This window comes from Silene latifolia, chromosome 11, assembly GCF_048544455.1.
Source record: "Silene latifolia isolate original U9 population chromosome 11, ASM4854445v1, whole genome shotgun sequence".
Classification (NCBI taxonomy): Eukaryota; Viridiplantae; Streptophyta; class Magnoliopsida; order Caryophyllales; family Caryophyllaceae; genus Silene; species Silene latifolia.
In genome coordinates this window covers 24,292,477-24,320,120 of record NC_133536.1, presented here as the reverse complement: position 1 = coordinate 24,320,120, position 27,644 = coordinate 24,292,477, and the positions used below count along the sequence as shown (strand labels likewise).

Here is a 27,644-nt window from a genome sequence, read left to right as displayed (position 1 = left end):
CGAACTACCAATACCCTCCCCTCGACCCGACTTTAGTAGGGTAATTGGACAACTTTAACTTGGGATTGGGTGAATTGAAGAGAAATGAACACTCGGTTTGACGTGGTGAACCAAAGGCTAGATCATATCTACTATAACCAAGGAGTAGGGAATTTCCCGATTTATGATGACTATGCCCGCCGCGGGTTTGTCACTAGGGATGGGCCGCACTCGGATTTCTTCGCATGGCCTACCCAAGGATACACCGCGCCGACTATTCGTGGAGAGTTCCATATGCAATCAGATTACTTTAGTAACCCGGCTTTTCCTACTCCCGTGGTTCATCAAGAGAGTGGTGCGTGGTATAGTGGAGTGGCTCCTACATTCCATGGTGACACGGGGGCATCGGGGTCCGGAGGAGGGTGGAATATGAGTACCAATGATGATGTTATCCGTGATGAAGGAAATGCCGTTTTTAATGTGGAAGATGATATTGATTTTGATAGTTGAGTTGGTGAAGTGGAGTGGGTACTTTTAAATGTGAGCTCTTGGCAATGGTGTCTTCATATGCATCTCGTTCCTTGACCCTTTGTAAGTATTTCATCTCTCCATTTCTTGTTGGTTGGAAGAGTCGAGGGACTCTTGGTGATTTATAGCCTTGCACCACCATGAGGCTATTGCTCCCGTTTGAAAATCCAAAAAGACAAGTATGACCTCTCCCTTAATCCAAATTTTCTCATTCATGTTTTTTTTTTTTTGTATGCATTTAGCTTAGAAACTCACATAGTTGCATTCATCTAGGATTGCATTAGATTTCAAATTTATAATATATCGTCACATTTAGACATTGAATTCATGTAGTATACCTTGCATTGTAATTCAAATATTGCATATAGAATAGACCATGCATTGCATTCTTATTTTTAAAATCACAAAAAAATCGAAAAATGACAAAAACCAACAAAAACATGTTCTTTTATTTCCCAACATGCCCTCCCATGTTTATAAATAAGTGTAGGGAGGGCCTAAAAAAAACTTTCAAAAAAAAAAAAAAAAAAAAAAAACAAAATTCCAAAAACATGCATTTTAATTTTCCTATTTCCTCCACACATTTATTTCCATTTGGAACTAATGTAAATAAATAAGTGTGGGGAGGAAATTCAAATCTTGAAAAACACCAAAAATATATCCTTTTAATTTTCAAAAAAACAAAAATACCAAAAATATGTTATTTTTATTTTCAAAAATCAAAAAATACAAAAATATGTTCCTTTCTTTTCCTGTTCTCCTTATGCTTTTGTCCATTGAGGACAATGTACATCTCAAGTGTGGGGAGGGAAATATCCACTCTTGTGAATATTTGTTTATATTTGTAAATACTTTAAATTTGATAAAATTTCAAAAAAAAAATCCATAAAAATTTAAAAAAAATTCAAAAATTTACAAACATATTTGCATGTATATATATGTCTTATCTAACCTTTGGCATAGCGCATTGAACACTTGAGGCAAAAAGTAGCTAGAAGACCGCTTGGTATAATCCTTCCTATCTCTTACTCCTTTTTACTATTCTTTCTTTTTGGTATCTTGAATATTTTGAAGGAGAATGGGAATTTTGTTACCTTGGGTGTCTCCTTGGGAGACCACATGGATTGTTGGTATTGATGCGTGCTTCTAGGATTAGATATTGGTTGCATGTCTATTTTCACGTTCTTTTGATTTCCGCTTGCATTTTGTCACATGTGCATATGTGTTGTTGTTAGACTTAGTTGCACTTAGTTTGTAAATATTTTGCATAAACATGGTCAAGGAAGGGAATCAAGTACCCCCGTGATGAGCTATGTATCCAATTGTGCCTTTCCCCTCCCCGTGGCTCGCACCCGTGACCTCTTAGTTAGCCGAGGGAGGTGGGCTTGGCCAATGAGTTTAGACCGATCTTGTGAGACCTAGGACCGTAGACTAGACCTAAGGCTCGACTTAGCTACTCAAAGGTAAAGGTAGAGCCTTCTAGGGTGGGTACATTCATACCCCAGCCTCATCTAGGTTTGAGAGTAGGCCTCCTCGCAAGGCGTGTCACATCAAGACGCGTAAGTGTGTCATTTCGTCCTTAGACCATGAATTGCATTTCATTTTTTTTGTGCGCATATTATGAGACAAAATCCATTTGTATGAGCCTCACATAGCCAAAGTAGCTAAGTTTCGTCCCTTGTATTGATCTCCTTTTTTATTCACCCCCTTGAGCCTTAACCTTTTCATTTGGCAAACCCATTAAAATAGCTACATTCCATAACCACCCTTCCTTGATCAAGAATTGGTCGGTTTTGTAGTAGTGTTGAAGGAGGTGATTTGGGTCATGATGGTGGATAGTATACATATCTACTTGGGTCGGAATTTGGTGTGTATTTGGCGTTGTAAATAAATAAGAGGTCTTGAAAAAGAAATGAAAAACAAAATAGAAAAGTGAAAATGTCATGAAAAATCAAAAAAATGAGTCACTTGTGTTGTACATATGTTGTCAAGAAAAGAAAAAGGTAAGCAACGCCCCTCCTGATCATTAAACGGGGTAGAAAAAGCCGTTGCTAAATAAAGGGGCAATTTGATGTTTTTCCAAAATGAGTCGGGTTTACACATTTTTTGCATGGCTTGGGAAACCGAGCCTTTGTTACGGTGTAGACGTTACCATTTGTTGAAATAAGAGGAGTACTTTCAAATTTTTCAAATTTGAGTTGGGTTTATGCAATTTTTGCATAGTTTTGGTAAGCAATCCTATGTTAGGGCATAGACGTGTCTCCTGTGTTGCAATAAGAAATGGGTTACGATGTGTCGGCAATTCTTGATTTGAACTCCACATATCCAAACGGTGCTTGCACCAATCCCGTTTTGTCCTACTCCTTAGCCCCGTTACAACCCTTGTTTCATATTGTGTGCATTGTACCATTGTTTGCATTTCATTGGACATAGGACGGTCTTACACATTAGATTGCGGGCACGTTTTCGCTAGTCGGGTTAGGAGAGTGATTTTGGTTACTTTTTGTCACAAAAATCACCATGTTCTTTCATTGCGTGACGAGTGAAAACCGTGAGGATGTCATTGCCTAGGTTACCTTAGTCATGGGTCTCATGGTCGAATCTCATGTCGGTTTTGTAATTCTCGGCGGACTTTCCTATTTCCCCTTACCCCGCTCTTGAATGTGTTTCTTGAGCATTGGTCACGCTAAGGGTTGCTTGAGCCATGCTTAGGAGGTTGGCACCTCCGTTGGAACTTCTGAGACGGTACTCCCGACCAAGACCATGTTTTGTTGTTTGAAAATCCGGCCACTTAGATGGGGAAAGTGGACTATTTTTGTTAGATGTATTCTATTGCTTGATTATGTGATTCATGATAGATGCATTGCAATTTTGTAGCAAGACCCAACTTAACTTGCGATAGGGCACTTTTCCCTCATGAGTGTCAAATTGTGAGTTGAAGGGGCGTTGAGTGCGCTAATACTCATTCGGCTATTAATTTAGAATAATTGAGTGATGCTTATATAGTGCACACACTCTTGGTGGTTATTGTAGTAGTCTCTTATGCTTTGGCTTTGGACTTACTCGGGGACGAGTAAGGACTAAGTGTGGGGAGGTTTGATGATTGAACATTTAGCCTCTTTTTAGCCTTCGGTTTGCTAATCCTTTGGACTACTTAGGCACAATCTTAGGCCGTTTTCTTGCATTTTGCCTTTTATTCCCGCTATTACCGACTCTGGCACTTGAATGTAGGTAATTGAGCTAGCTAAAGAAAATTTGGCAAGAAACAAGGCACACGAGGAAGCTAGCAAGGAGGAAAGGGAGGAAAAAGCAGAAGATGCTCCTGGGCCGACCAGCCGGCGGCCGGTCAACCGGCGGAGCGTCGCTTGGCCATTTTAAAAGCTTCAAATTTGATATGTCTCGGCGCCGGAGGTGCAGCCGGCCACCGGTCGACCGGCTGGGGGTCGCTGCTACCCGTGTTTTGTCTTAATTTCCCTTTTTTGTAACCTAAGAAGGAGGATACTATAAATACTCCCTCAAAATCGTGTTTAGACACAGAACCCTAGATCCATTTTAATTTCCTTTTCCAAGTTTGAATCTTGTTAATTACATTACTAATCTTTCCTTAATTAGAGCAAGTTCTTCAATAATTACATCATATTTAGTCTTAGAAATTGGGTTGTAAGATGATTGAAGGTTTCTCCTTTCTTATTATCAATCCAAGTTCCTTTCTTTGCTATTAAGTTGGTATAATTTCTCTTCCTTATTTCATTTGTTTACATTTTGTTTTTCTCTTAATTCTTGTTTAGTTGTTCATGTTAGAATACTACTTCTTGTTGTTTAATTGATGCTATTCTCTCTCTTGTTCATCTTTTATTTATTTTCCATTGTTGTTGCCCTCAAAGATTGAGTCTTTAACTTTCTTGTGTCAAAGATTGAATCTTTGAGTTACTTGTGTTAAAGGTTATGTCTTTTAGTTTAATTCTCACCCATTCTTAGTTTAATTTGTCTTTCTTCATAATTTGTGTTGGATATTTGCATGATTAGTAGTAGAATTTGTTCTTCCACCATGTTTATGCTTAAAGATTCCATCTTTGTTGTTTCTCTTGCAATTAGGAACATGATTAGTGAGTAGTCTTCTACTAGGACTCGGTTTGACCCGACATGAGTAATTTTACTAATTGATTCTCATAAAGGCTAATTGTTTGGGGAAATTGGCGAGGGTAGTTTAGAGGAATTACATGGTTTAAGGATTGATTTTTGGGTAGTGTCGACTTGTAACCCTTGTCCACCAACGAGAGTTGGTTAGGTTGTAAATTGGATACCCGAAATTTGTCCTTGTCACCTTCCAAGGTTGAGACCGAAAGGGAGAACCGAGGGAGGGTGCCTCTAGACTAGCGTTTGAAATCGACCCTTGAGAGAGAGAGTGGGATGACCCGGAATACGATGAGTACTTAATGACCTCGACCAAGTTCTTGACCACCTTGGGAATGTGCATGTTTTCGGGGTTGTTGGGTGTTGAGTTAAGGATTCCGATCTTCGAACCCGAGAGGGGGGGTGGGTGGGTAGTGCTAGTGTCCTACTTCGAACCCGAGAGGGGGGTCTTAGGCGAATTAGAGCCATCTCCCCCTTGCCCGTTTACCTAAATGATTAGCCTAGGGAGTTAATATGTGGAATTATGAATTGTTGTGGGAGAACCGAGTTCTAGGCCCTTTACTTATTTGAATTACAACTTAGTCCTATCTTGCTCATTTTACATTCTCTAGATAGATTGCATTTCATTTTGTTTAGTCTAGTTTTTAGATATTTACACTCATCATTTTATTGTTGACTTGGCTTAGTAATCTTCTTAACTCCTTGTGGGATCGACCCTCAATTTTGCACAACGATAAATCTTGCACTTGCGAGGTTTAATTTGATAACCATCAACAGAGTATGAGTAATTTAGATCTATCTTAGTGTTCATTCCGGAGTATTATAGTTTTTGTTATCGAGCTCAACTTGCTTAGATTGTAGCTATTCAAAAACAATTTTAGCCATAACTTCGTTAAACTGTTGTACCATCCCCTATTTACTAAATGAATAGGCGAAACTCCAAATTTTCTCGCCTAAGCATATTTCCTAAAATAAAATTTAGTTATTTTTAGCATATTCTATTGTATGGTGTGTTATAATACACATAATCTTTCATATTTATAAACCTATTTGTGATATTCATGTCATTTAGTATTTTATATTCTACACAAAATTATCTCCAATCTTTTTATAATATAAAAAGGGAGTTTTTTTTTTTGTTTAAAGAATCATACGAAAAAAATTTCATTGATTTTCTATGATAAAAGTTGCGGCAAAAAATGTATTATCAGTAAAAAATTATAAAATAACACCATTAATCTCTCGCTAATAAGAAAAACTTTCATTGAAATACTCATTTCATGATTAATACGATTTTGACTTTAATTTTTCAAATTAAATATAACGATGAGAAACGTTTAAAAAAAAAGATTATTTAGTTTAAATTTCATAAATATAATACACTAAAAAAAGTAAAACTCTATATATACCGTGCATATATTGCACGGGAGCTAAACTAGTTTTTGATTAAATGGCTTGGTACATCCGTACATGGTATGATCACCTACCTTTTGGTTATTATGCATTCTGTTTGGGCCCAATTTTCACCTGGAGTGGGCCAAATGAGAGATACGAGTTAGCTGGAAGTCAAGGGGAAGAGCAACCACGCACGTATCCTGCAAGATAGATGGGGCAGTTGGAGGCCCATCAAAGCGAGATAAAAACCCAATTTGTAAATATCAACGACGTTTTATTAACTATCGACAACGTTTTTAGTGCAAAAGACGGTATTGTCCCCCACATCTCATTCTTTTCTCTCTAATTCAAAATTCTTCAAAATTCACCCAACTTCCACCATCACCACCACCACCTAGCCGACTACCACACGTCACCCCCACTGCCGCCACCAACATTGAATTAGTTGCTTGTTTGAGGTTTTATCCAATTTAATTGAATTAGTTTTTGAATTAAGTTTAGTTTTTGTTAGAATTTGAGAGAAAAATACTTAGAGAGAGAAAGTAGTGTTAATGTGCAAGGGGGTTATCGTCTTTTGGATTGAAAACTTCGTCGATAGTTACTAAAACGTCGTCGATGAAAATCAGCCCTCGTTGTGAAGATCCTATCTTGGCACGCAAGACAGAGAAGCCCTAATAGGGTAAAGGTTATATAAGGCAAGGGGGACGTGTTATGAAGATCATTCACAACTTATGCCAAACCCTACTCTATACGAATCACTAACAATTAGCCGTCTTTGTAACATCCCGACCCAAACCCTGGGTGGGGCTGTCACTCAGGTAACTAGCTATGATGTGTACACGGCTCATAGATCAACAAGTGTTCTTTCCAGCGCATTTTGTCTCCATTCATGCACATCCCGGGAACCTTCATATGAGGTCACCCATTCTAAGACTACTCTCATAGCCAAGCACGCTTGACTGTGGAGTTCTTCTACATGGATAATCATAAAAGAAAGTGTACTTTGTGGATATTAGTAGTACTTTCAATTACTTTAATCACTAGTCATTTAAGCCTATTAATGGATCTCTTCAAGGGAATACTCCCACCCGAATAACGTCTTCGGTTCACATGAAGTTTTACACTCTTTCTCCTAATGTACATGTGTCCCCATATTGATTGCTAGTGAACATATTGGTGGAATTCCATCTTCTCCACGGTTCTTTCCCACATCGAGTTTTCTGCATCACCAAATCTCTGGTGTCATTTCTTTAGATTCATCCAATCATATATTCATCTCCGCATAATAAAGTCGATTAGTAGATATGTCGCTTTAACCCACGCTTAAATATCATCATGGTAGAATTTTACCAAACGGTGCTCCTTTTTCGTTTCTTAATCTTATATATTGTACAAATTTGAGTATAATTTATATTTAGAATTTTTTAATGAAATCTCATTATTTATTACCTCGAATAATTCACATATACACATAATTGCCATTGCCATTGTATTACCTAGCAAGGGATGTATAATTTGCATTATATTTTTTTCTACTAGATATTGAAAAGAATTTTTTTTACACATTTTGGGATATTTTCACTCAATAGGACTTTAGTTATGGTTGAAGGAGGTTTGTTTGCTGCTAATAATTTTATTTTAGTAAAGAAATGATCATTCGGCCTTCTTTCGGTTAGAACTTGGGTATAAAAGTATTCATACGAGGTCAAATGTTCAAACTTCGGCCTTTTTTTTTTTTTCTTCAGAGTTTGCCACTTTTAGAAATGACAAAAGATCGGGTTAAGGTCGGACGAACTTTCCTCCATCATTAATCCATCGCTTTAAAATCTCACATCCAATAATCTGTGAAATATATCAACCGTCATCCATCGTCCACTTTGTACACTAAGGCATATTGAAATTCCCAGACTAGCCTAGTCGAGAGTCGACTCGAGACTTGAGAAATCAATTGTTTTTGGAGCATAGTCAGCAACATGGACAAATTTGATACTAAGAAATTGCGAATAAGGTCATAATTGTCATTTTTCATAACTTTCTGGTTAAGTCAGCTGATATCTAATACCGTATAAAATCAATATACCGTGTAAGTAATTTAATAACCAATGTTGGCAAATTCAAATAATGAGTGAGATCCAGTCCATAATTATGAGTCATAGCCTAATTAACTTAGGTGCATTGGCAAAACTCTAAACGGATAAATGCCAGATAAGCTATAAAATATAATTTGATTGACATTTGTTGAAATTTGAAAACGGACATAATTGTCAACTTAGACATAAAAAAGGTCGACCTTCCAACTCATTAAAATAGTTGAAATGGAAGGCTAATTATAATTTGTAAGTGAGTTTTAGCTGTCGTGATGTCGACGAAATTCTGGTGGATCGAATTTGGGATGATTTATTACGGCAGGCTATGTCAATTACGGAGTAATTAATGGTCAAACAATTGTTTAATTCTTTAACAATTCATTTTTTAGGCTAATCTTTGTAGTTACGAAACCCGTTTCTTGAACTATTCTTGGAGCTCCGAACCCACTTGTTCATTGAATATTGACTTCAATTCAAAGTGACCTTTTGTCAAGGGGTCAACTGTTCATTCGGTCGACGCTTAGCTTATTCATTGTTTTACTAATTACAACAATTTTCTTAGTCATTAGATTATTTACTAATAATTTAGATTGAAAATGTCAGACATTAAACTAGGTCGATCACGCAATACATTAAGAATTGAGTTGGCATTCAGAGGAAGAAAAGGTCATTTGATTATGCATACAATTAGTGTCATTTTAACCTATATTAAAATTTATGAAATCAAGGAGTATAAGCTTCAGGACATTATTAGAGAAGCTAGCTCAACAACGCAAAATCATACATGAAAAGTTAAAAATAAATTAGTTCATCAATTTTGATAATAAGATAATGAAATTGAACAAACTATTGTAAAATAAAAGGCAATATGCATTTGAGGTAAGGAATGCATATATTTTGGATATAGATCAGAATTCTCCTATCCATGATCAGAGTTGGGTTATGGTGCAATTCGTGGAAGGAAAGTTTACCTTATACCTTAGAAGAATGGTTAAACAATTGGAAAACATTTAGAAAATGGAAGGAGAAAAGGATAGGGCAAAGGACGATTCTGCGACTTGATTTTTGATGCTAGCAATTGCTAAATTTTATTTGTTTTTAGTTGTGTTGTATATCATTTTGTAAGCTTGTTTGGGACCCTACTCGCCGTAGGTCTCGGGATTACCTCGCCTTTTAATCAAAGAAAAAATTTTGGAGCCAAAAATAAAGGACGGGTTTGAACTTTAAACCTTAATTCTAAGGTTGACTATTTATTAATCATGTATTTAAAGGAAGACCAAATGATAAAATGTACAATAGATGCATATAAACGGAGAAAGCGGAGCGGAATGAAAAAGAGTTTGATAAAAAAAAAAAAAGTTCTGAGCTTGAGAGCGGAGCTCGATTAGTTTCCACTAAACAGGAAACAAAAAAACGTAACCAATACAAGAAAAAACAGAATAACGAACAATAATTGTTTTTGCACCCCAAACATTATGAGGCTCAATGCGAGTTCACAACTCACCAAGGCTCAAAAGTTCCTAGCACTTCATCAACAATAGATCGAATGATTCTATAAGAAAGCCGTCTTACCAGACTTTCTAAACTAGTTAGACTCGGACAGTCTCCTTCCAATTACACTAACATTCGTCATTCCTACTATTCTATTTGAAATGTAACAATAGCAACATGATATTATGTAACCTTTTTTTAAAAAAAAATTAGTAATAAACCTAGGCCAAAATTTAAAGGACGACAAAAAAGAGAGCCGGTATACATTGAAAACCATGAGGAAGATGTTAAATCGAAGAAATATCATGTGAATTTTTCGAATACATAACAACTAAAGGAAACAAAACAATAAAGATCTCATAATTCTCACAACTCGTAAGTAACTCACCTTGCCTTCCATGCTCATTAAATTCCATATGTTACATAATTTAACTTTTCCAGGCTTTGTTCAGGTTTAAAAATTTAAGAATTTTAGTGACATTTTTAGGTCTTGTTAATATAGATTTAATTTCAATTTTATAAATCAAATTTAATCCACACTTATAAATTTAATTTATTTCAGTTTAGTTGCGTTTAATTTATCCTAACTTTAACACACGTCCTTCTTACAAGTGTACTGTGTATTTTGCTTGGGTGCTCTACCGCTCTTCTACCAATTGTACAACTGTACAAGGCCTCTAATCAGACAAGTTTTGATTTAAAAAAAAATAGGGATAGAATACTTGTGTGGAAACAAACAAAAAAGGAGAAGACTTGTTTTTGAAAAAAAGAGGAATAATAATAAGATAAAGATCCGGAAAAAGAGTCAATAATTGTTCCCATTGTTTCCATGTAATCTGTTGGACAACGGGGTTGAGCAAGTCTGATCCTGATTTTGTGAACTGTTAAACAAATACTTCATACTCAAATAGAGAACAGCTGGATGTAGTGCTTAAAAAGCTGAAATACACACAAGTCATCCAGTTGTATTTCGACAGCCTCGTTGTTATACCCACTCCCTACCCGCACTTGACCAGCTACGTGACAAATCCCTCCTCAATTGCGAGCATGTTATTTTTCTCAAGATTCTCTTCTATTTTCCGTTTGCTCATTGAGTGATCACTTGATCATCGATTCACCGGGTTGTTTTAAGTATAATTTGATTTTTAACCCAATTTATAAAAATGTTCCGGGTTTGATATAATATGGGTTAGATGGTATAGATTAAAATACATGTCTAATTAATTAAGGCATTTTGTGGATTACGATTTGGTGTTACTATATAAGATAATATAGTAGTCTCGACCTTGACTGCACTAGTCTAGTAGTCTCGACCTTGGTAAGGGAACCGAACCATGGAGGACTGAGCCACTTGGGTTGGCAAACACATAGTCGTATTTTGAGAATTTTCTACAGTTCGTCTCCACCTTGCATTGGTAGAGCGATCAGGCTCGGAGAAACCTAGTTTTCAAGGTTTTTGCCTCAGTTTAGGGGTTAGCCAGCCGAGATTTAGTTACTATGCAAAAACGAACACATCTTATTCATTTTGGCGGTGTATTTATTATATATACACATTCTACGCTGAGAGACGTAATCGGTATGCAAATTAATCGCTACAAACTTGGGTTTTTCGAATTTCTGAGCAGACTTTGCAAAAAAAAAAAAAAAAAAAAAAAAAAAAAAAAAACTCTATATAGTATTTTTCTTTATCTTTTGCCAAGTATAAGATCAGGAGCCTTTAAGTGTGACACCCCCATACTCCAAGTGAGACGTCACCATCTCGGTTACCCGAGGCAATGATAATCAAATGACAATAAAGAAACATAATTTAAATAGCAATATGGTTTAAAGTGTTACATATCCAAAACCAAAACTGTTAAAAGTACGATACATGTTCTCAAAAACCAAATGTCTCAAACAACTAAAGTATGACAGCGGAAGACTCTAAACTGCTCGTCGTGACTCATCCCAGCTAGCCCAAATGCCTCAAATCAAACCTGCTCAACAACCGCTCACCATCCCCCGAATGGATCACCACAGTTTTTAAAACAATAAACGGGGTCAGTACTAATTACACAACATAAATCACAAAAGACAGAAGTCAAACAGCTCAATCATCACATCAAACCCCAAACTCCATACTCAATCTCCTCATAACTAACTACACACTAAAGTGTGTAGCCTTGCCAGAGTACCCATCGCAACAGGTACTCCACACCGCAGTGGGGGACCGCAGCCGTACCCACCAAATCCCCGCTCATCTCCATCGAGCGATAAACCCATGTTCATTAATGTGCACATCCCTTCTGTGGCGGGTTCCACAGAAGGCGAATCAAGGGCGTGGAGCCACTCCCGCAAGTGACTCCACTCAGCCAGGGACGCGCCACGAAGATCACAGACAGATACAACAACAACAATGATAATATTCAACAACCGTCACAATACCAACATTATACATTAACTACAATCATCACAAAATCACCAACCACATCATGTAATTAATACTGAGTAGGGAAAACCCTACCTGGAATACAAACACAAAATCAGACGATTAGCAGCTGTCTCAAAATCTCTCTTCTACGAACTCTCCTCCTATACACACAATCATACAATCACTACTAACAAAACATAATCATAGAAACCCCCAATCCCAAAATTAGGGTTTAATCAACCTCAACCAAATGCTATAAAAACGGTACGTAGAACTTACCCTTGATGCAAGGATCACAATGATGCAAAGAACAACGAAATCCGACCTCTCTACCTCCGGGATTTGCCAATAATGCGAATGTGGATAACAACGTAGTTTGCAATCTCTTTTTGAGTGTATTAGGTTTATAAAAGTGTTTAGGAAAGATAACGGAGTATTATATATACTAATTCGCATTATTAACAAAACCCGTCAACATATTACCCGATAACCGACGTACTCGATCGAATAAGTAACATACTCGATCGAGTGCCACTTACTCGATCGAGTGCCAAGGCTACTCGATCGAGTACCCTACAGGCAGAACATTGTTTCATAAAACAAAACATACTTACTCGACAGAGTAAGCCCCACTCGATAGAGTACCCAAAGACTCATAAAACCGTAGTATTACATTAAGCGTCTTATGACTCTTATCCTATAGAGAATTTTTGCAACTTTAGACATTATAATATTACATCGAGTAAAAATACTTTTAAAGAAAGTGTACTCATAGTAATTAGATTGTTATATAAGATACTTTTGTAACCCTAGACATTACATAAGAGATTTTTGTAATCTAGATGTGAAGAATAGACATAAAGTGACAAAAATATTTGAAAAATGACAAAAATAATACAAGTCGAATGATCATGAATTGTTTTAATAAAAGAAAGAAAATAAAAATAAAAAGTAGACTAAGGAATATGAAAATCAAACATACTCCTCCCAGAGGGTTCATTCCCACCATATTGAAAGCCGGTGGCTTCAACTTATCTCTATCATTCGAAAGGATGAAATAGGTTGATCATACCTTAGAGGATCAATTTAGTTTTATTACCTAATAAAAAAAAATTTCCACCATATTGCCCTTTTGAACAATATAGTTTTTCCGATTTGTCATCAATTCATATCGTCTTCTGTCACGAACACACGTTCATTCATGTTTATGTTAATTTTTCCTTCTAGCGACAGTTTTCTCATTAATTCATTCGCCAACTCTCCTAACCAAGGCCTCATGTGATATCCAACTCACATCGACAAACAACCTCAGATGATTTTTCTCCTCTTATCTGCAACATACGTAACTCTTAACGTCTTCGTAACATTCTCATTCCTCAACCGATTCTTTGTATGACTCCAGCGGAATCTGCACATCTCCCTTACATTCAGCTTTTACATGTGACATTGGTTTATCGCCTACAACTCCGACATACTTACCTCCAACCAAGAGTGCAAGCCTAATTATTGCTAGAGTTTTCCAGAATCTCTAGAGGTTTAGAAATTTACGACCATTTTAAACACGACTCAATCTCTTTGTTAAGTCTGGAATATAATAAACATTAGTAACATCACATATTTATATATCAACCTAAAACAATTTTTAAAGTATTTTCACTATGTGCTTTGAGATTTTGGATAATTTACGTTGGCTACCGAGGGTTTAGATTGTTTCATACTTTGATTACCAGATCGATCTGTACCATTATTTCAAAGTTGTCCATTAAAAAAGTACTCATATTTTTGTTGCATAATACAGAGTATACAAGTTTTTGAGCAAAAAAAGTTCATTTAGTATTAACTTCAATGTTCACTTTGACTTTACTAGGTTGAAAAAAACATTATTATTTTTTTTGAAATAAAACCACAAAGGTTATATTAGATTAAATTACCAATCTCCGACGCCGCAACGTCATTTATGTATGGAGGAAGTACACCAAAAGTGACTACCTGCTTCCCAAGGACATACATGAACAAGCTCATGTCCCACCTTATTACAAGACCGTCTAGCAAAAACAAATTTAACTTCAGCAAAAAAACAAACATAAAGCGTAAATATCATCGTAAACAAGACAAATATCACTCCGACCACTTATCCACTTCTTCAAATCTTCCACCATCGTTAAACAGTCACTTTCAATAGTAATACGTGGTAAACCTGCTCGTCGTGCTTCCTTCAAACCTGTCAACACCGCTTCAGCCTCCAACATAGCCGTATCCCGTTGAGCTTGTTCTTGAAATACAGCTCCCCATAGCTCCGTCCCCGTCTCATCAAGACACACCACACCCAGCCCCAATCCCACTCCCTCTAACTAGCCCGCGTCAACATTAATTTTAGGCCAACACGATCTCGGTCTCTGCCACCTCTGTCCCTCCTCAACCAGCCGCGTCTTCTACCACTTCTCCACCTCCTCCTCCCCCGTCATCTCATTAATAAGCTCACTGACCCTTCTCACCACTTCAACTACACTCCATCTCCTCCCTTCGAACACTGCTTTATTTCTCGCTTCCCAGATAACCAACATCCACACATCAAAGACATCCACTCCCTCGCCCCTGCTTCCCTCATCACTACCTCCACCCACTCCCTCACCCGCTCAAACCCAGTGTTCTCCGTCATCTCCAGCCGCAGCCCTTCCCAAATCCCTTTGACCCACCCACAACCCCATACAACATGGAAACAAGTTTCCACATCGTAACAACAAAGCGGATAACTATCATCTACTCCACGAATACGCCTGGCTATATTTCGTTTTGTAGCAATAACGTCGTTGCACAATTGCCAAAAGAACGCCTTAATTCGAGGGAAAACCGGTACCTTCCGTATCCTATCCCATAGCCATTTCTCGCAAGCATAATCGGACTGCTCACCATTATCCCCGGCGCCCTCTACCAACTTCCAATATGCCGTCCTTACCAAGTAATTGACCTCCTTCGTTAAGTCCCAATGTAATACCACGGTATTCTGTGTCTTGTTACTCGGCCGAATAGGGCTAACTCGGCCGAGTAATGCGTCGTGTGTTTCTGTTCAGGCTACTGTCCAGGAACACTCGGCCGAGTAAGGGATACTCGGTCGAGTATTCTCAATACTAGACCTACTCGACCGAGTATCCGGTCTGACGGGAATTATTTTCGCGGTTTGGTTAAGGATGATTAGAGTTATAAATTACGATTAGCAGTTTCACTTTTACCAAAACCTAAAACATTCCTACGTACTCTAATAATCTCTAATCTCTCCCAAGATCGTTGATTGTTCGTGAGTACTTGTTCATTTCTCTCTTGCGTCGTTTGCGATGTTAATTCACTAGTCTTGTACCTTTGTCAGTTTGTCTTTCTAGGGTTTTATACCCTAGTATTGGAAATTGGAGAAAAGGGATGTTTTGCATGTTGTGATTGGATTATTGTGATTGTTGTTAGGTGGAGAATTTGTAGAACAGCAATCTAGCATCCTTGTTGACTCGTAATCGGATATGTGCTAAGGTAGGGTTTCCCTACTCAGTTGATTGCATAATTAATTTAAGATGTGATGTTGTGATTGGATTATTGTGATGATTATATTCAGGAGTATTGGAGTTGTGGTGAATTGACTATGATTGTGAGGTGAGTCCTTGGCTGAGTGAAGTCACTTGCGAGAGTGGCTTCCCGCCCTTGATTCACCCCTTGTTGAACCCACCACAAAAGGGGATGTGCACATTATGGAAGATGGGTTGTTGCTCGTTGCGATGAGCGGGGCTTAGGTGGGCAAGGCTGCGGTCCCCCACTGGCGGTGTGGATTAACTGTCGCGATAGTAATCTGGCAGTACTACACACTTAAGTGTGTAGTTAGTTATGAGACATGATTGGGAATGGAGATGATTGGAAGGTTGTTGTCATGGTTATTTCTCGTATTTTGCTTATCTTGATTATGCAGTAAACTGACCCCGTTGTTGTTTTGTAAAACTGTGGTGATCCATTCGGGGATGGTGAGCAGATTATGACAGGTGATGGTTGTCTTTAGCTACGGGGACGAGATGAGATGTCATCACTTCGAGTCTAGCTTCCGCTGTTACGAGTTTAGGAGTTTTGGATTTCCTTGTATTGAGACTTTATACGCTTTCAGTTTGGAATTTCTTTGAGACGGTGTAATAGTTTAACTTTATACTTTAATAAATATTTTTGAATGGTTACTTTTGATATACTAACCTCGAGCAAGCGAGATGGCAACAACTTCTCATTATAGGGTGGTCCTTGGTAAGGCACCTTGGTATGTGGGGGTGTTACACCTAGGGCTGAGCAAAAAAAGTCCGAACCGTATTTTTAAACCGAAACCGAACCGAAAATCGAATTATGGAGTCCGAATACTCGATTTTTTTCGGTGCGATAACCGAACCGGATTTTTTACTATAAAAACGGAACAGATTCGGTTGTAGAAAATTCAAAACAGAGGACCAGTTTTTAAACCAGTTTCTTTTTTAGAAACTAAAAGTAAAAAATAACGTTAATTCAAAACCGGTAAACAAAATTTTCTATCCATTTCTATTCATTTGATTGTGCATTTTCCTTGAACCGGTTATGAAAACCGGAGCGGGTAAACCGGTTTACGGATCCGATTTTTAAATTCAGAAAAAACTGATTAACCGGATTAATCCGGAGCGGATTCGGTTTAGGAAAGAAACCAATTTTTAAAACCGGTTTGTAAAACCGGAGCGGATAACCGGTTTTGCTCAGCCCTATCCCTAGCCTCCCATATACTCCTCCAAGTATAGCTTGGGTGAGCTCCTAATTCAACCTCCATAAATGATTTCCCTTGGAAATATTTGACTAGCATAACACGGACCATCAGCGACTCCTTGTCATTCAACAATCTCCACGCTTGCTTACCTAGAAGGGCAGAATTAAATTTATTAAAATCTTTAAACCCAGACCTCCCTTAGCTTTTGGAAGACAAATTTTTTTCTCACAAGCGACCCATGCCATCTTCCTTTTTCCATCCTTCGAACCCCACCAAAAATTCGAGACAAGAGTCCGTAATTCATCGCAAAAATTAGCCGGTAACTTGAACACAGTCATCGCATACGTCGGAATAGATTGGGCTACGGCCTTTATCAACACCTCCTGACCCGCCTTACTGAGCAACATTCCCAACCATCCATGCAACTTCTTACTTAGATTATCTCGAGCAATTTTAGTAACAACCTGCCGTGAATGCCCAATTACCGCCGGTAATCCCAGGTATCTCTCTTGGACCTCCACAACCCGGACCCAAGCACCGCTGTTACACGTTGTCTCCTCCCCCCCACTCGTGCCCCTGCTAAATGAGACCGTTGTCTTATCAAAATTAACCAGTTTCCCCGAGGCCATCTCATTTGCTTTAATGAAGAAAATACTGTCATTAGAAAACAACAGATGTGATATATCTGGAGCCGTAGGTGTGGACAGCGGGGGGCCCACGGGGGCGCTTGGGAGGAAGAGAACAAGCGTTTGCATTTTGTTGGAGTCGCCACCAATTTTTATGGGAAATTGGAACCGTTCGAATACCTCGTGCCATGTCAAAACACAAAGTAGAGACATGAACACCAAGCAATCGTTACCCTTAGCATTCTATGTCTAGAATGACTCTCGTGAATGCCAATGAACACGGATGTTCACAGAGATCTGGAGTAAGGGGTGCGGGTACGTATTAGGAAGCTCTTTTGATCGAACACCTAATCCCGCCCGCCTCGATAGCGGCCTCTACTAATGATTAGGGACATCATCTATACTCGATATATCGTCGGTTATATGCATGCAATGCAACATCCAAGTTTTAATCCTAGCATGTGAAGATTAATACTAAGTCGGTGAACACGTAATTAGCAAACAATTGATGTCAAAGTAGGATTTAATGTTCAATTACATGTGAAGACATACAAATGATACAAGAAAATATGACAAATAATAAAGAAAATTACAATAATTACAATAGATTTAGCGATTTATGTCGAAAATACCTTTAAAACGAATAATTTGAGAAAACGAATAAAAGAAGAATTAACGAACAAGTCAGAAGGTGATAATACGGATAATAGTCAATCATACGTAAGCTAATTAAACTAGGTCAAGCAACAACGGAGTTCAGAGACAGAACTCATCCTGGAACAGGCGCAGCAGAGCTGCGCCCTCTGGAAGAGGCGTAGCAGTTGCTGCGTCTGTTCCAAGGGTGAGTTCTGGCTGTGAAGCCGGAACTGCAAATCGTTAATATTAATTGGTGAATTTAAGGATTGATTAATATATTTACTCGGATGGAAGTGATTAATAGATTATTTACATGTGATTGAAGGTCTTAAAAGCAATAAAACATGGATGAGACGGAATATTACTAATTATTTACATGAACGAATGATTGATTAGTGACATGGGTGAATTAAATAAACTAAACATGATGAATTGATGACAAATTAATGACGAACATGCGATGAATATGACAATAAACAGATGAAAATATATCAAAGGTCGAATTCCAGAAACCCGATATGAACAAATCGAATTCCTACAACCCGGATTGAATTTAATGACGAAAACCCGCAAATATGAGATTATTAGGGATTTAAGTCGGATTTATGATGGATAAAACATGTTAACGATGATAATTAATATACATGTGAAATCAATATGCTATTATGGCAAAGAATTAAAGGAACAAACGAAAATAAACAAACACGAACGAATTACAGAGGACGAAGGAAGAAGAAAGGAAGCAGGAACTGCGGCAGCCTCACGAAGAGGCGCAGCAGAATCGCGCTCCTTCAAGAGGCGCAGCGATTCTTTGCGTCCTTTCTCGACGGTTTGTCTTCTGGAAATCCGTAAAAAGAGGTTTTAAAGCACGGTTTTAGAAATCGGTTTTAATTGGTATTTTCGACATAAACCTTACAATAGTGGTACAAAAAGTAAATAACAATAATAAAAGGGAGATTTACATCCTCAAACTTACATGTTTGACGAAACGAGAAGGACTAAGTTATCGATTAGCGATGCTCGACTCGAACTATAATGCAAATATGAAAGTGCCCTCGTAAGAGGAAAACGATTAGATTAATTAAGTTGATTGATTGTGGAGTTGGTCAAATTGGTCGGTCATGCAAACGAGGCTGGTACTCAGAAGGATCCGAGCTTACGTGGTCGAATGTTCAAGCACGTAGACGCCAAAAAGTAAGAACAGAGGTCTAGAATGCAAAGGGAGAAGAGAAGGGCGGACACTCGCGTGAGAAATATGAGGAGCAAAGGCTCCTATTTATACTAATCACGTGAAGGAATTAGGGTTTCGGAGAGTCTTTGGAAGTGAATCTCGGAAAGATATGAAAAAGATACGAAAATTACGAGAAAAGGACTGGGAAGAGGCGCAGCGAGCCCATCGCTGCGTCTCTTGGAAAGGCGCAAAGACCCTGCTGCGTCTGTTCCCAAGTGGTTTCCTCCTGCGGAAGAAAGATTTCCGTGTTTGAGTTATAGAAGGACGGAATAATTTGGTTTTCCTTAATATTTTGTGTGAATATTACGGGAAATTGTTTACCAAAGATTAAAGATTGTGAAATATTTATAAAATATGGAATAGAAATATCCAGGAACATTCGAACATTCGACTCGGGATTTAACGGTTATCAGAAAATGAAGACGGTTTTAGGTCCGGACTCCAAATGTACTCTAATTACTGTCAAAACGACCGTATCGGCACGTAGATGACAACTAAGAGGTAGACATTAATATTTGAGCAATCACTTGACGATTAAACTTACGAACTATCACAAATCGTTCCGCGTAGCAAACATGCGGCCCAATCATCACCGGGTAGTTTGCGAGAGGTGCAGAAATGAGGTATCTACAGTAGGCGCTCGCTATACGAATCCCATGAATGGAGCTATTCTCAACCGCCCTTCTAAGCAGACTAAAAAGAACCTCATCGCATAGAATGAAGAGATAAGGTGATAACGGATCTCATTGTCCGAGGGCCCTGCCCGGTACAAAACCCTCTCTTGTAGAGCCATTAACTACTTACTCATCATAAGAGACGGACCTTACACACATCATAACATGATCAGTCCAACCTCCGTAAAAACCAATAACCCCAAGTACCCTCTCCAAAAAGATCCACTCTACCCGGTCGTATGCGTTATACATGTCGAGCTTCAAGGCCATATAACCCCCAGCTCTCCTGGAATTCTTCATACGGTGAAACATCTCGAAGGCAAGTAAAATATTATCCGTGATAAGCCTACCCGGGGTAAACACACTTTAGTTTTCCAACACAATATCACCAAGAAAAACCTTCAGCTGATTAGCTAACACTTTAGAAACAATTTTATTTATCACATTACATAAGCAAATAGGCCTGGAATCAACCATCTTATTTGGTGCTTTGGATAATTATAATTTTATCGTAGGTTAACAAAGTCAATTGCTTGCATTCTACAACTCATCAAATTTGGCAAATAGTTAGAACCAAATTTACGAGAAAGGATAACAATTCCCTATTTTATTTACTAAAAGAGTAGGTGGTCTCTATTATTTTTCCGCCAAAATGCATATTCTCGGAAAATGAAATTAATGATAATTACGTTCATTCACTAAATAAGGAAACTAAGAATTATAATTTAATTCATTTATTATATTTTCATTAAAATTTTCACTAGAACTCTAATCTATAGTATTTTAATTAAAATAAAATAAAATTGATATAAAACTATAAATTGCTAAATCTTTTACTGATATTATTAGATGATGAGTTGACCTTGTATAAAAACAAATTGAAAAAAATAAAAATTGAAACTCATTAGCTTTATGCTATAAAAATATTTTCGTTAAAATATATTTCAACTCATTACTCAATTCTCTTAACTAATTTTCAATTCTCTTAACTAATTTTCAATTCCAGCTTTTATTTATCAAAGCAAAATATATTGATGAAATTGTAAACATTTAAACGGTACCAATATTATATAAGTAATTCTATAATATTAATAGCATTATAGGTATTACATGAGGTTTAAACTAGTATAGCATTACGGTTAAAAGATATTAATAACAAGTTTAGCTATCAAATTAAACTAGCAGAATTAAAAAATGTATTTGGTAATTAACCAAATTATAAGGTAATTACATTATTTTCTTGCATGGATTGAATATGTTGTTACTATATGTTGCTATCAAGTATCAACTGCATATTCAAAAGCGGAAGATTCCAACAAATCTGCTATCGGAATATGCGATTTACCAAACATATGGGCACTGTTTGGTAAACAGCGGAAGCCTAAGTAGATTGTAAAAACAGATTATAAATAGCAGATTTTATCAGAATGTTTGACTAGTGTATTATAACTAGCAGAATTAATTTGAGTGTTTGGTAATTGACAGATTACGATTAGTAGATTGTTAATTTTCTTTGTAAAATGGAATAAAATTTCCTATTTTACAATATGCTAACCAATATGCTGAGGTAAGCAACATTTGTAAAACAACATATTAACCCCAAATATGTTGCATTTGTAAAACAACATATTGACCCCAAATATGTTGTTTCAATATGCTATTTACCAAACACTAAAATTAGCATATTGATTGGTCAAACATGCTAAAACCTTTGAATATGCTAAAAATCGACTAATATGCCATTTTCCAAACACTCCATGATTATTCTTTGTTATAGTTCCTGAAAAGCTACTGATTTTACTCGATTTTTTTTCATAATTTCTACCCATCCAAGATCATATTGAGATACACAACCTATTTATTTTGGCAAAATATACAACCCTATAAAGTAGATTATCACTGAAATTAGGATAAAATCATCCTACCTACTAATCCTACGCTGGATATTAGCTTATCTTCCATTTAATTAAACCTCCAATACAAACCCAAACAGGATGTAATTTATGGTATACCAAAACATTATCTTATTTATGTGGGTCTATAAATCCAAAACAACCTAATAAATTTAATTTAAAAATAATAAAAATAATAAAAATGACAAAAAATCATGATTGATTGGCCAAAAAATACGTATATATTAATATTATTAATTAGCTGTCAAACTTATATTTTAGCTGTACGTGCGCACTGTCCACCACTCCACAGCTAAGCTCTCTCACGCTTCCCTTATTTTGCTTAATTATTCCTTCCTATATTTTCCAGCCTGTTTCTCCTCTCTTTCCCTTCACTTAAAACTCTCCCTTTCCCCCCTTCACCCTACACTATCCCCATCCCATCTCATATTATTTTCCTATATGCTCTCATTCGAATCGGGATTTTGATAACAATGGATCCGTGCCAGTTCCTGAAAATAGTTATCGGGAACTTAGCGATCAAGTTCCCAGGTTCGAATCCCCCTTCCTCCTGCTACTGCAGGATCAAGTTTAAAGACTTGACCCCGCAGTCAGCAGCGATCCCGGTAATTCCCTTTGATGGGACCCACCCCGACAGCGGGTCTCATTCCGTGTCAGCCTGTTTCAACCTGTCGAAATCCGACGTGGAAAAACTCGTCGCTGCTAAAAAAACTCCGTCTAAAAAACCCGCTACCAATACAATACTCAAAGTTGACGTGTATGACGGGTCGGGTGCGGGTACGGGTTGCGGATTCGGGTCGAATGGGAAGTTATTGGGCCGGGTTTCGGTTCCGTTGGAGTTTAGTACACAGGTTTTGGAATCGAAGAATGGTACGGTTGTGATGAACGGGTGGGTATTGGTTGGTGAGAGGAAAAATAAGGGTTTGAATCCGCAAGTGTTTGTGAGTGTTAAGGTTCAACCCGACCCGAGATTTGTTTTCGCTTTCGATGGCGAACCCGAATGTAGTCCGCAAGTGTTTCAAGTTAAAGGGAATGCTAGACAGCCTGTGTTTTCCTGTAATTTCAGTTGTCGACAGCCTGCTGATTGGATTTCTAGATCAAGGTTCGTACTTTATTATTCCCGTCATTTATTTACGTTTTTATTCTTTACGATGGGGTATTTCAATCAAATATCAAATAATTAGTACGGAGGGAGCATATGGTATGTCATTGACGATTTGTTGGTTTTGAATTAGGCAATTTAGGTTTTCATTAAATAAAAATCGGAAATCTTAAAATTTTCGAATTTTTCATTGTTCTAAGAAGGTTAAATTATTTAAAAAAAAGTGAAATCTGCAGCCGCTACCTTAGCTGTAATCTTAGGTGAATTGTTTCGGCGGGTTTGAACTTGAGATCCTTAATGCGAGCTTTTGAAGAATTAAATTGAATTTTCATTGATTGGGGTTAATTAAGAGTTGATTGAAGTTGATGGTCAAGCAATTATGTGATGTATAGAATGTCTAGCTGGAAACCTACTTTAACAGCTAGAGTGGATTAGTTATAGCTGGATTGTTGGACCACTTCTTCAAGTTGATACTTGTACACATTGTATTATGGAGTAATCCTAATTAAGCAATTTGAATTTGATTTTATTTAAAATAATTGACATTGAGCAATTTGAACAAATTTGACCCGGTAATCAGTGTGCTGATTAGAACTTGTCATATTTTTAACAGCTCAGAGACAAGTACTTCAAGAAGTTGGCTTAGCTCACTTAAAGTTGATAAGGACCATCACCACCACCAATCGAAAGAGCGTAAAGGATGGTCCATTACAATCCACGACCTCTCCGGCTCGCCTGTTGCAGCTGCCTCTATGGTTACCCCTTTCGTCCCGTCCCAAGGTTCGGATTGGGTAAGCCGGTCTAACCCGGGCGCATGGCTAATCATGCGCCCGGGGGAGGGGACTTGGAAGCCGTGGGGTAGACTCGAGTCATGGAGGGAGCGAGCTGGAACCGACGGAGTTGGCCATCGTTTCGAGCTCATCCCGGATGTGGGGGTACCTGCGTCCGTGATGGGCCCCACCGGGATTACCCTAGCTCAAGGCTCAGTCCCAGCTCGGTCTGGCGGCAAGTTCTCAATCGACATCACCACCGGCCCATCCCCCGCGAGCAGCCCAAACAGCAGCATTGACTTCGGATCGTGGAACGGGTCAGGGTCCGCCTCGTCTTCGGGGTCGGAGCCTGGGCCGGGGATGGGATGGTGGGCAGGGTTGGTGTACAGAGGGTTTGTGATGTCCTCAACGGTAGGAGGGGAAGGGAAAGCGAGCAGGCCGGAGGTGGAGGTGGGGTCACAGCATGTGGCATGCGCAGAGGATGCAGCAGTATTTGTTGCATTAGCTGCAGCTATGGATCTAAGTATGGATGCATGTAGGCCCTTTTCACAGAAGCTAAGGAAAGAGCTGAGGCAAAACAGTGGGGATTTTGTCGTTTGATACTGTTTAGTTTGTCGTTTGATTGAGATACCTGACCCTTTTGCTATTCTTTGTAATTTTGTGCTATTTTTCCGGGGTTTGTTTGGTATAACGGCTTTTTCCTTGTTTGTACAGTCCCATTTTTCCATTTTTGTGAGCTCTTAGAAGTTGAGAATTGAAATGCAAAAACGAAGTTTTTACTCTTCACATCATCTTTTACTTCTGTTTTCCTGTGCATGAAATTTCTGTGACGATACTTTCCGTCCTCATTTCTCTGATGAACAGAGAAAGATAATACGGAGTACAAAGTAAGCTAATTATTCAGTACCAGTAATACTATTGTAAAACTATTATTCAAATCATCTTTTACTTGTGTTTTCCTCTGCATGGATTTTTCGTGATGATAATTTACGACACTTCATTTTTCCCAGTAAACAGACAATGATAATATAAAGTGTGCAAATTATTCAGTACCAGTAAAACTATTTTCATCGAATTTGTGCTGTACAAGTATAAAAATGTCGTAAAATGGGTGACAGATTAATACAATTGGCAGGAGTGGCGCGAGAAGGTTCAACCACTGCCGACTTTTTTTTTACCTATACAGATAAAGGAAGTAATAATCCAAGGATTCAAACTTCAGCTCTACCTACAATAAACACACATGAAAACAGCTAATGAAGAAAGACGGCCGAGAGAGTAATGCTACTGATATTCTGTTTAATAAACACACACTTGAAAACAACTAACAGTAAAAGTGAATCGAGAGAAGAATGCTACCGACGGTTTGTTTTCGCATTCTGGACTAATAAACAAATACTTCCAAGAGAAAGGGTGCATGGTAGTACAGTATAGATCTTGGAAATGAATGAATACAGGAAGGGTATTAAATAAGATCCAGGTGATACTACCTGGAATGGCAAAATGAGAAGAATTGGGATCCAAGGCTAAAACAAGGAAGGTGGGAATTGAGTAATGCAAGGTTGTCAAATTAAAGATAAGTAATAATTGGATGTCAGTTTAGTAGAGATGGACCACGTGGAGCATTCTAGCTATAGCTAGCAACTTGCTTGCTTAACAATGGTCCAATTATTTATTTAATTTTTGTTTTATGGGTGAATATACCAGGAGGAAGCTGTGTGCCAACATTCTGCATCAGGATACTATGGACCGACGCATTTGTATACTTGTAAATTGTAATCTTGTATGAATAGACTGGTAATAGTTTAGACTATCTAGTGGTGTTTATTTGATCAACCTTGGGAAACCACAATATCGTCTTTGGAATTGTTGTTTGCTAGATCCTTCTACTATGGTCCTATTACACAATTCTATACATCTCCATTCAATGCTTACAATAGAATGACACTTTGGAATTAGTTGACACGCTAAATCTTGATATATTCTGTAGTTCGTAAGGTCATTTTATTATGTTTTCGAGATAGTTGACCTATTTCTGAACACAAGCACAAATTTAACTGTTGAAAGACGGGATTAAAATCGTTATTATTACATAAGATTGTTCATATACACGAGAATTTACCGAGGCAGTTGCATTGTAATTTTATACAGAATTTTATTTTTGTTTTATTTCATATGAGAAAATTAGATTACATTGTATGTTATCTGAACTAATAAGTAAAAAATATGTTCAGGTTATAATGTACTGAGTAGAATAGACTTGGAGTGAAAGTTTGCTAAACTTTAACACTTGTATGATCACTTTAGTTAGTTATTAGCTCACATTCTTTTTTCAACTTACTTTCAATTTACATTTAGCTAAGTTTAACTCAATTTAGTTCAGCTCTACTCAAATTGTCTCTTTAGTTCATCTCAATTCAGTCCAATTTAGTTTTTTTTTGAGGTAAAACAGAGGGATGTAATATTATAAATCAAGCTCCGCAAGAGTCAAGATCGCTTGCAGAAAATCAGTCACATACATGATTTCGTCACCTTTACTAGTGCATAGTCTAGCAGCAAGATGAGCCACGGTATTACCCCCGTTTTACATGAGAAAGATGATTACTAGCGAAAGAAATTAACATAGCTTTAATATCCTCTACGACTAAACCCATGTAAATCCTCTTAGAGCTCTGCCCACTCAACTCATTAACTAACAGCAGCGAATCCGACTCGAGGTGCACCCTCTCCATATCCAACCTCAATGCCATTTCGAGTCCAAACAAAGCAGCTTTAGCTTCCGCTTGTTCCACAGTTCGTGTCCGTACAATGCGCTTGCAGCTAACCACCACTAATCCTCCATTATGATCCCTCCCAACCACACCTAGGCCCATCGTCCCATTTAGTTAATTTGTTTCAACTCAATTCAGTTGAACTAGCTTCAACTCAACTTAGTTCAGTTGAACTAGTTTTAACTCAACTCACTTCACTTCAGTTCAATTTAACTACTTTAATTTCACAGCAAAAGAATATGACCTTATGAAAGTCATGTCAAATTTAATCAACTAATGAGTTTTATTCATTATAGCACTTGATTCAGTGTCAAACTTAACCTTTTATTTTCTAAGCAGAAATAATTACAACTCTTCCTTCTTCTTATCCCCTATTGATGTTATATAGCTTGAGATAGGCTAGGCAAGTAAAGCCAAAGAAGAAGAAAATAAATAGGAAGTATCTTAGTCTCAAAGTAACAAAACACAAGTGCAAAAGAAAAAAAGGGACAAAGAGGAAAAAAAATGTCAAATATTCTCAAGATGAACTCTTCGACGTTTAAAATAAGTCCAAAGAAAAAGACATTGACTTGCCATCAACAAGAGGCCATGGAGTTGGTAATGTGACTCTTAAGATAATGTTGAATGAAATTGGGTTTGGTAGCCTAACATCTCATCTTCATCCTTTTTATATAGAGAAGTACTAATAAGTAGGCATCCATCTTAACAAAATAATTGACCTCAACACTAAACATTTTTTTTTGTTATACTCGGTAATTTTTGTGTTTGTGATTTAAATTTTGTCTAAACCTGAGTACTATCCGGCAAAGTAATTATCCTCATATTGGACAATTATTTGTTTAAATTATGTTACATTTAAAGTTGCAGTCGGACTCAAATTAGTTTCAAACAAACGTGTAACAACCTAGTGAACCGTTATTCAACACCAACTCGAGTTAGGTGATAACACAACCATCATCCAACACTCCATACTCGAGCTGGTGATGACTCTTCGACACTTCATTTTCAAGTTTGAGTAATCTACTGTAGTTAGGACTTGGGAGTGTCACAAATGACTAAAGTAGCACCAAATGAGGATGCAAAGACTTGTTGACCAAATTAAGATTTAACTACTTCAGAAAAGAATACAGAGCTTGATGACTAGGCG

General features: G+C 37.6%; 1 protein-coding gene across 1 annotated transcript; it reads left to right on the top strand.

The window, feature by feature from the left end:
- The first annotated feature begins 22,022 nt into the window (after positions 1 to 22,022).
- Positions 22,023 to 24,512, top strand: LOC141611406 (uncharacterized). Its single transcript, XM_074429934.1, has 2 exons — positions 22,023 to 22,956; positions 23,570 to 24,512. Exons 1-2 carry the CDS (start codon positions 22,328 to 22,330, stop codon positions 24,324 to 24,326), a joined length of 1,386 nt encoding a protein of 461 aa, XP_074286035.1. The 5' UTR covers positions 22,023 to 22,327; the 3' UTR covers positions 24,327 to 24,512.
- Positions 24,513 to 27,644: the final 3,132 nt, after the last annotated feature.

Excerpts from the sequence above, each read along its gene's own strand:
- LOC141611406 (XM_074429934.1), top strand. The coding sequence starts at position 22,328 with ATGGATCCGTGCCAGTTCCTGAAAATAGTTATCGGGAACTTAGCGATC. Across the intron at positions 22,957-23,569 it reads GATTGGATTTCTAGATCAAG|CTCAGAGACAAGTACTTCAA; the intron begins GTTCGTACTTTA and ends TATTTTTAACAG.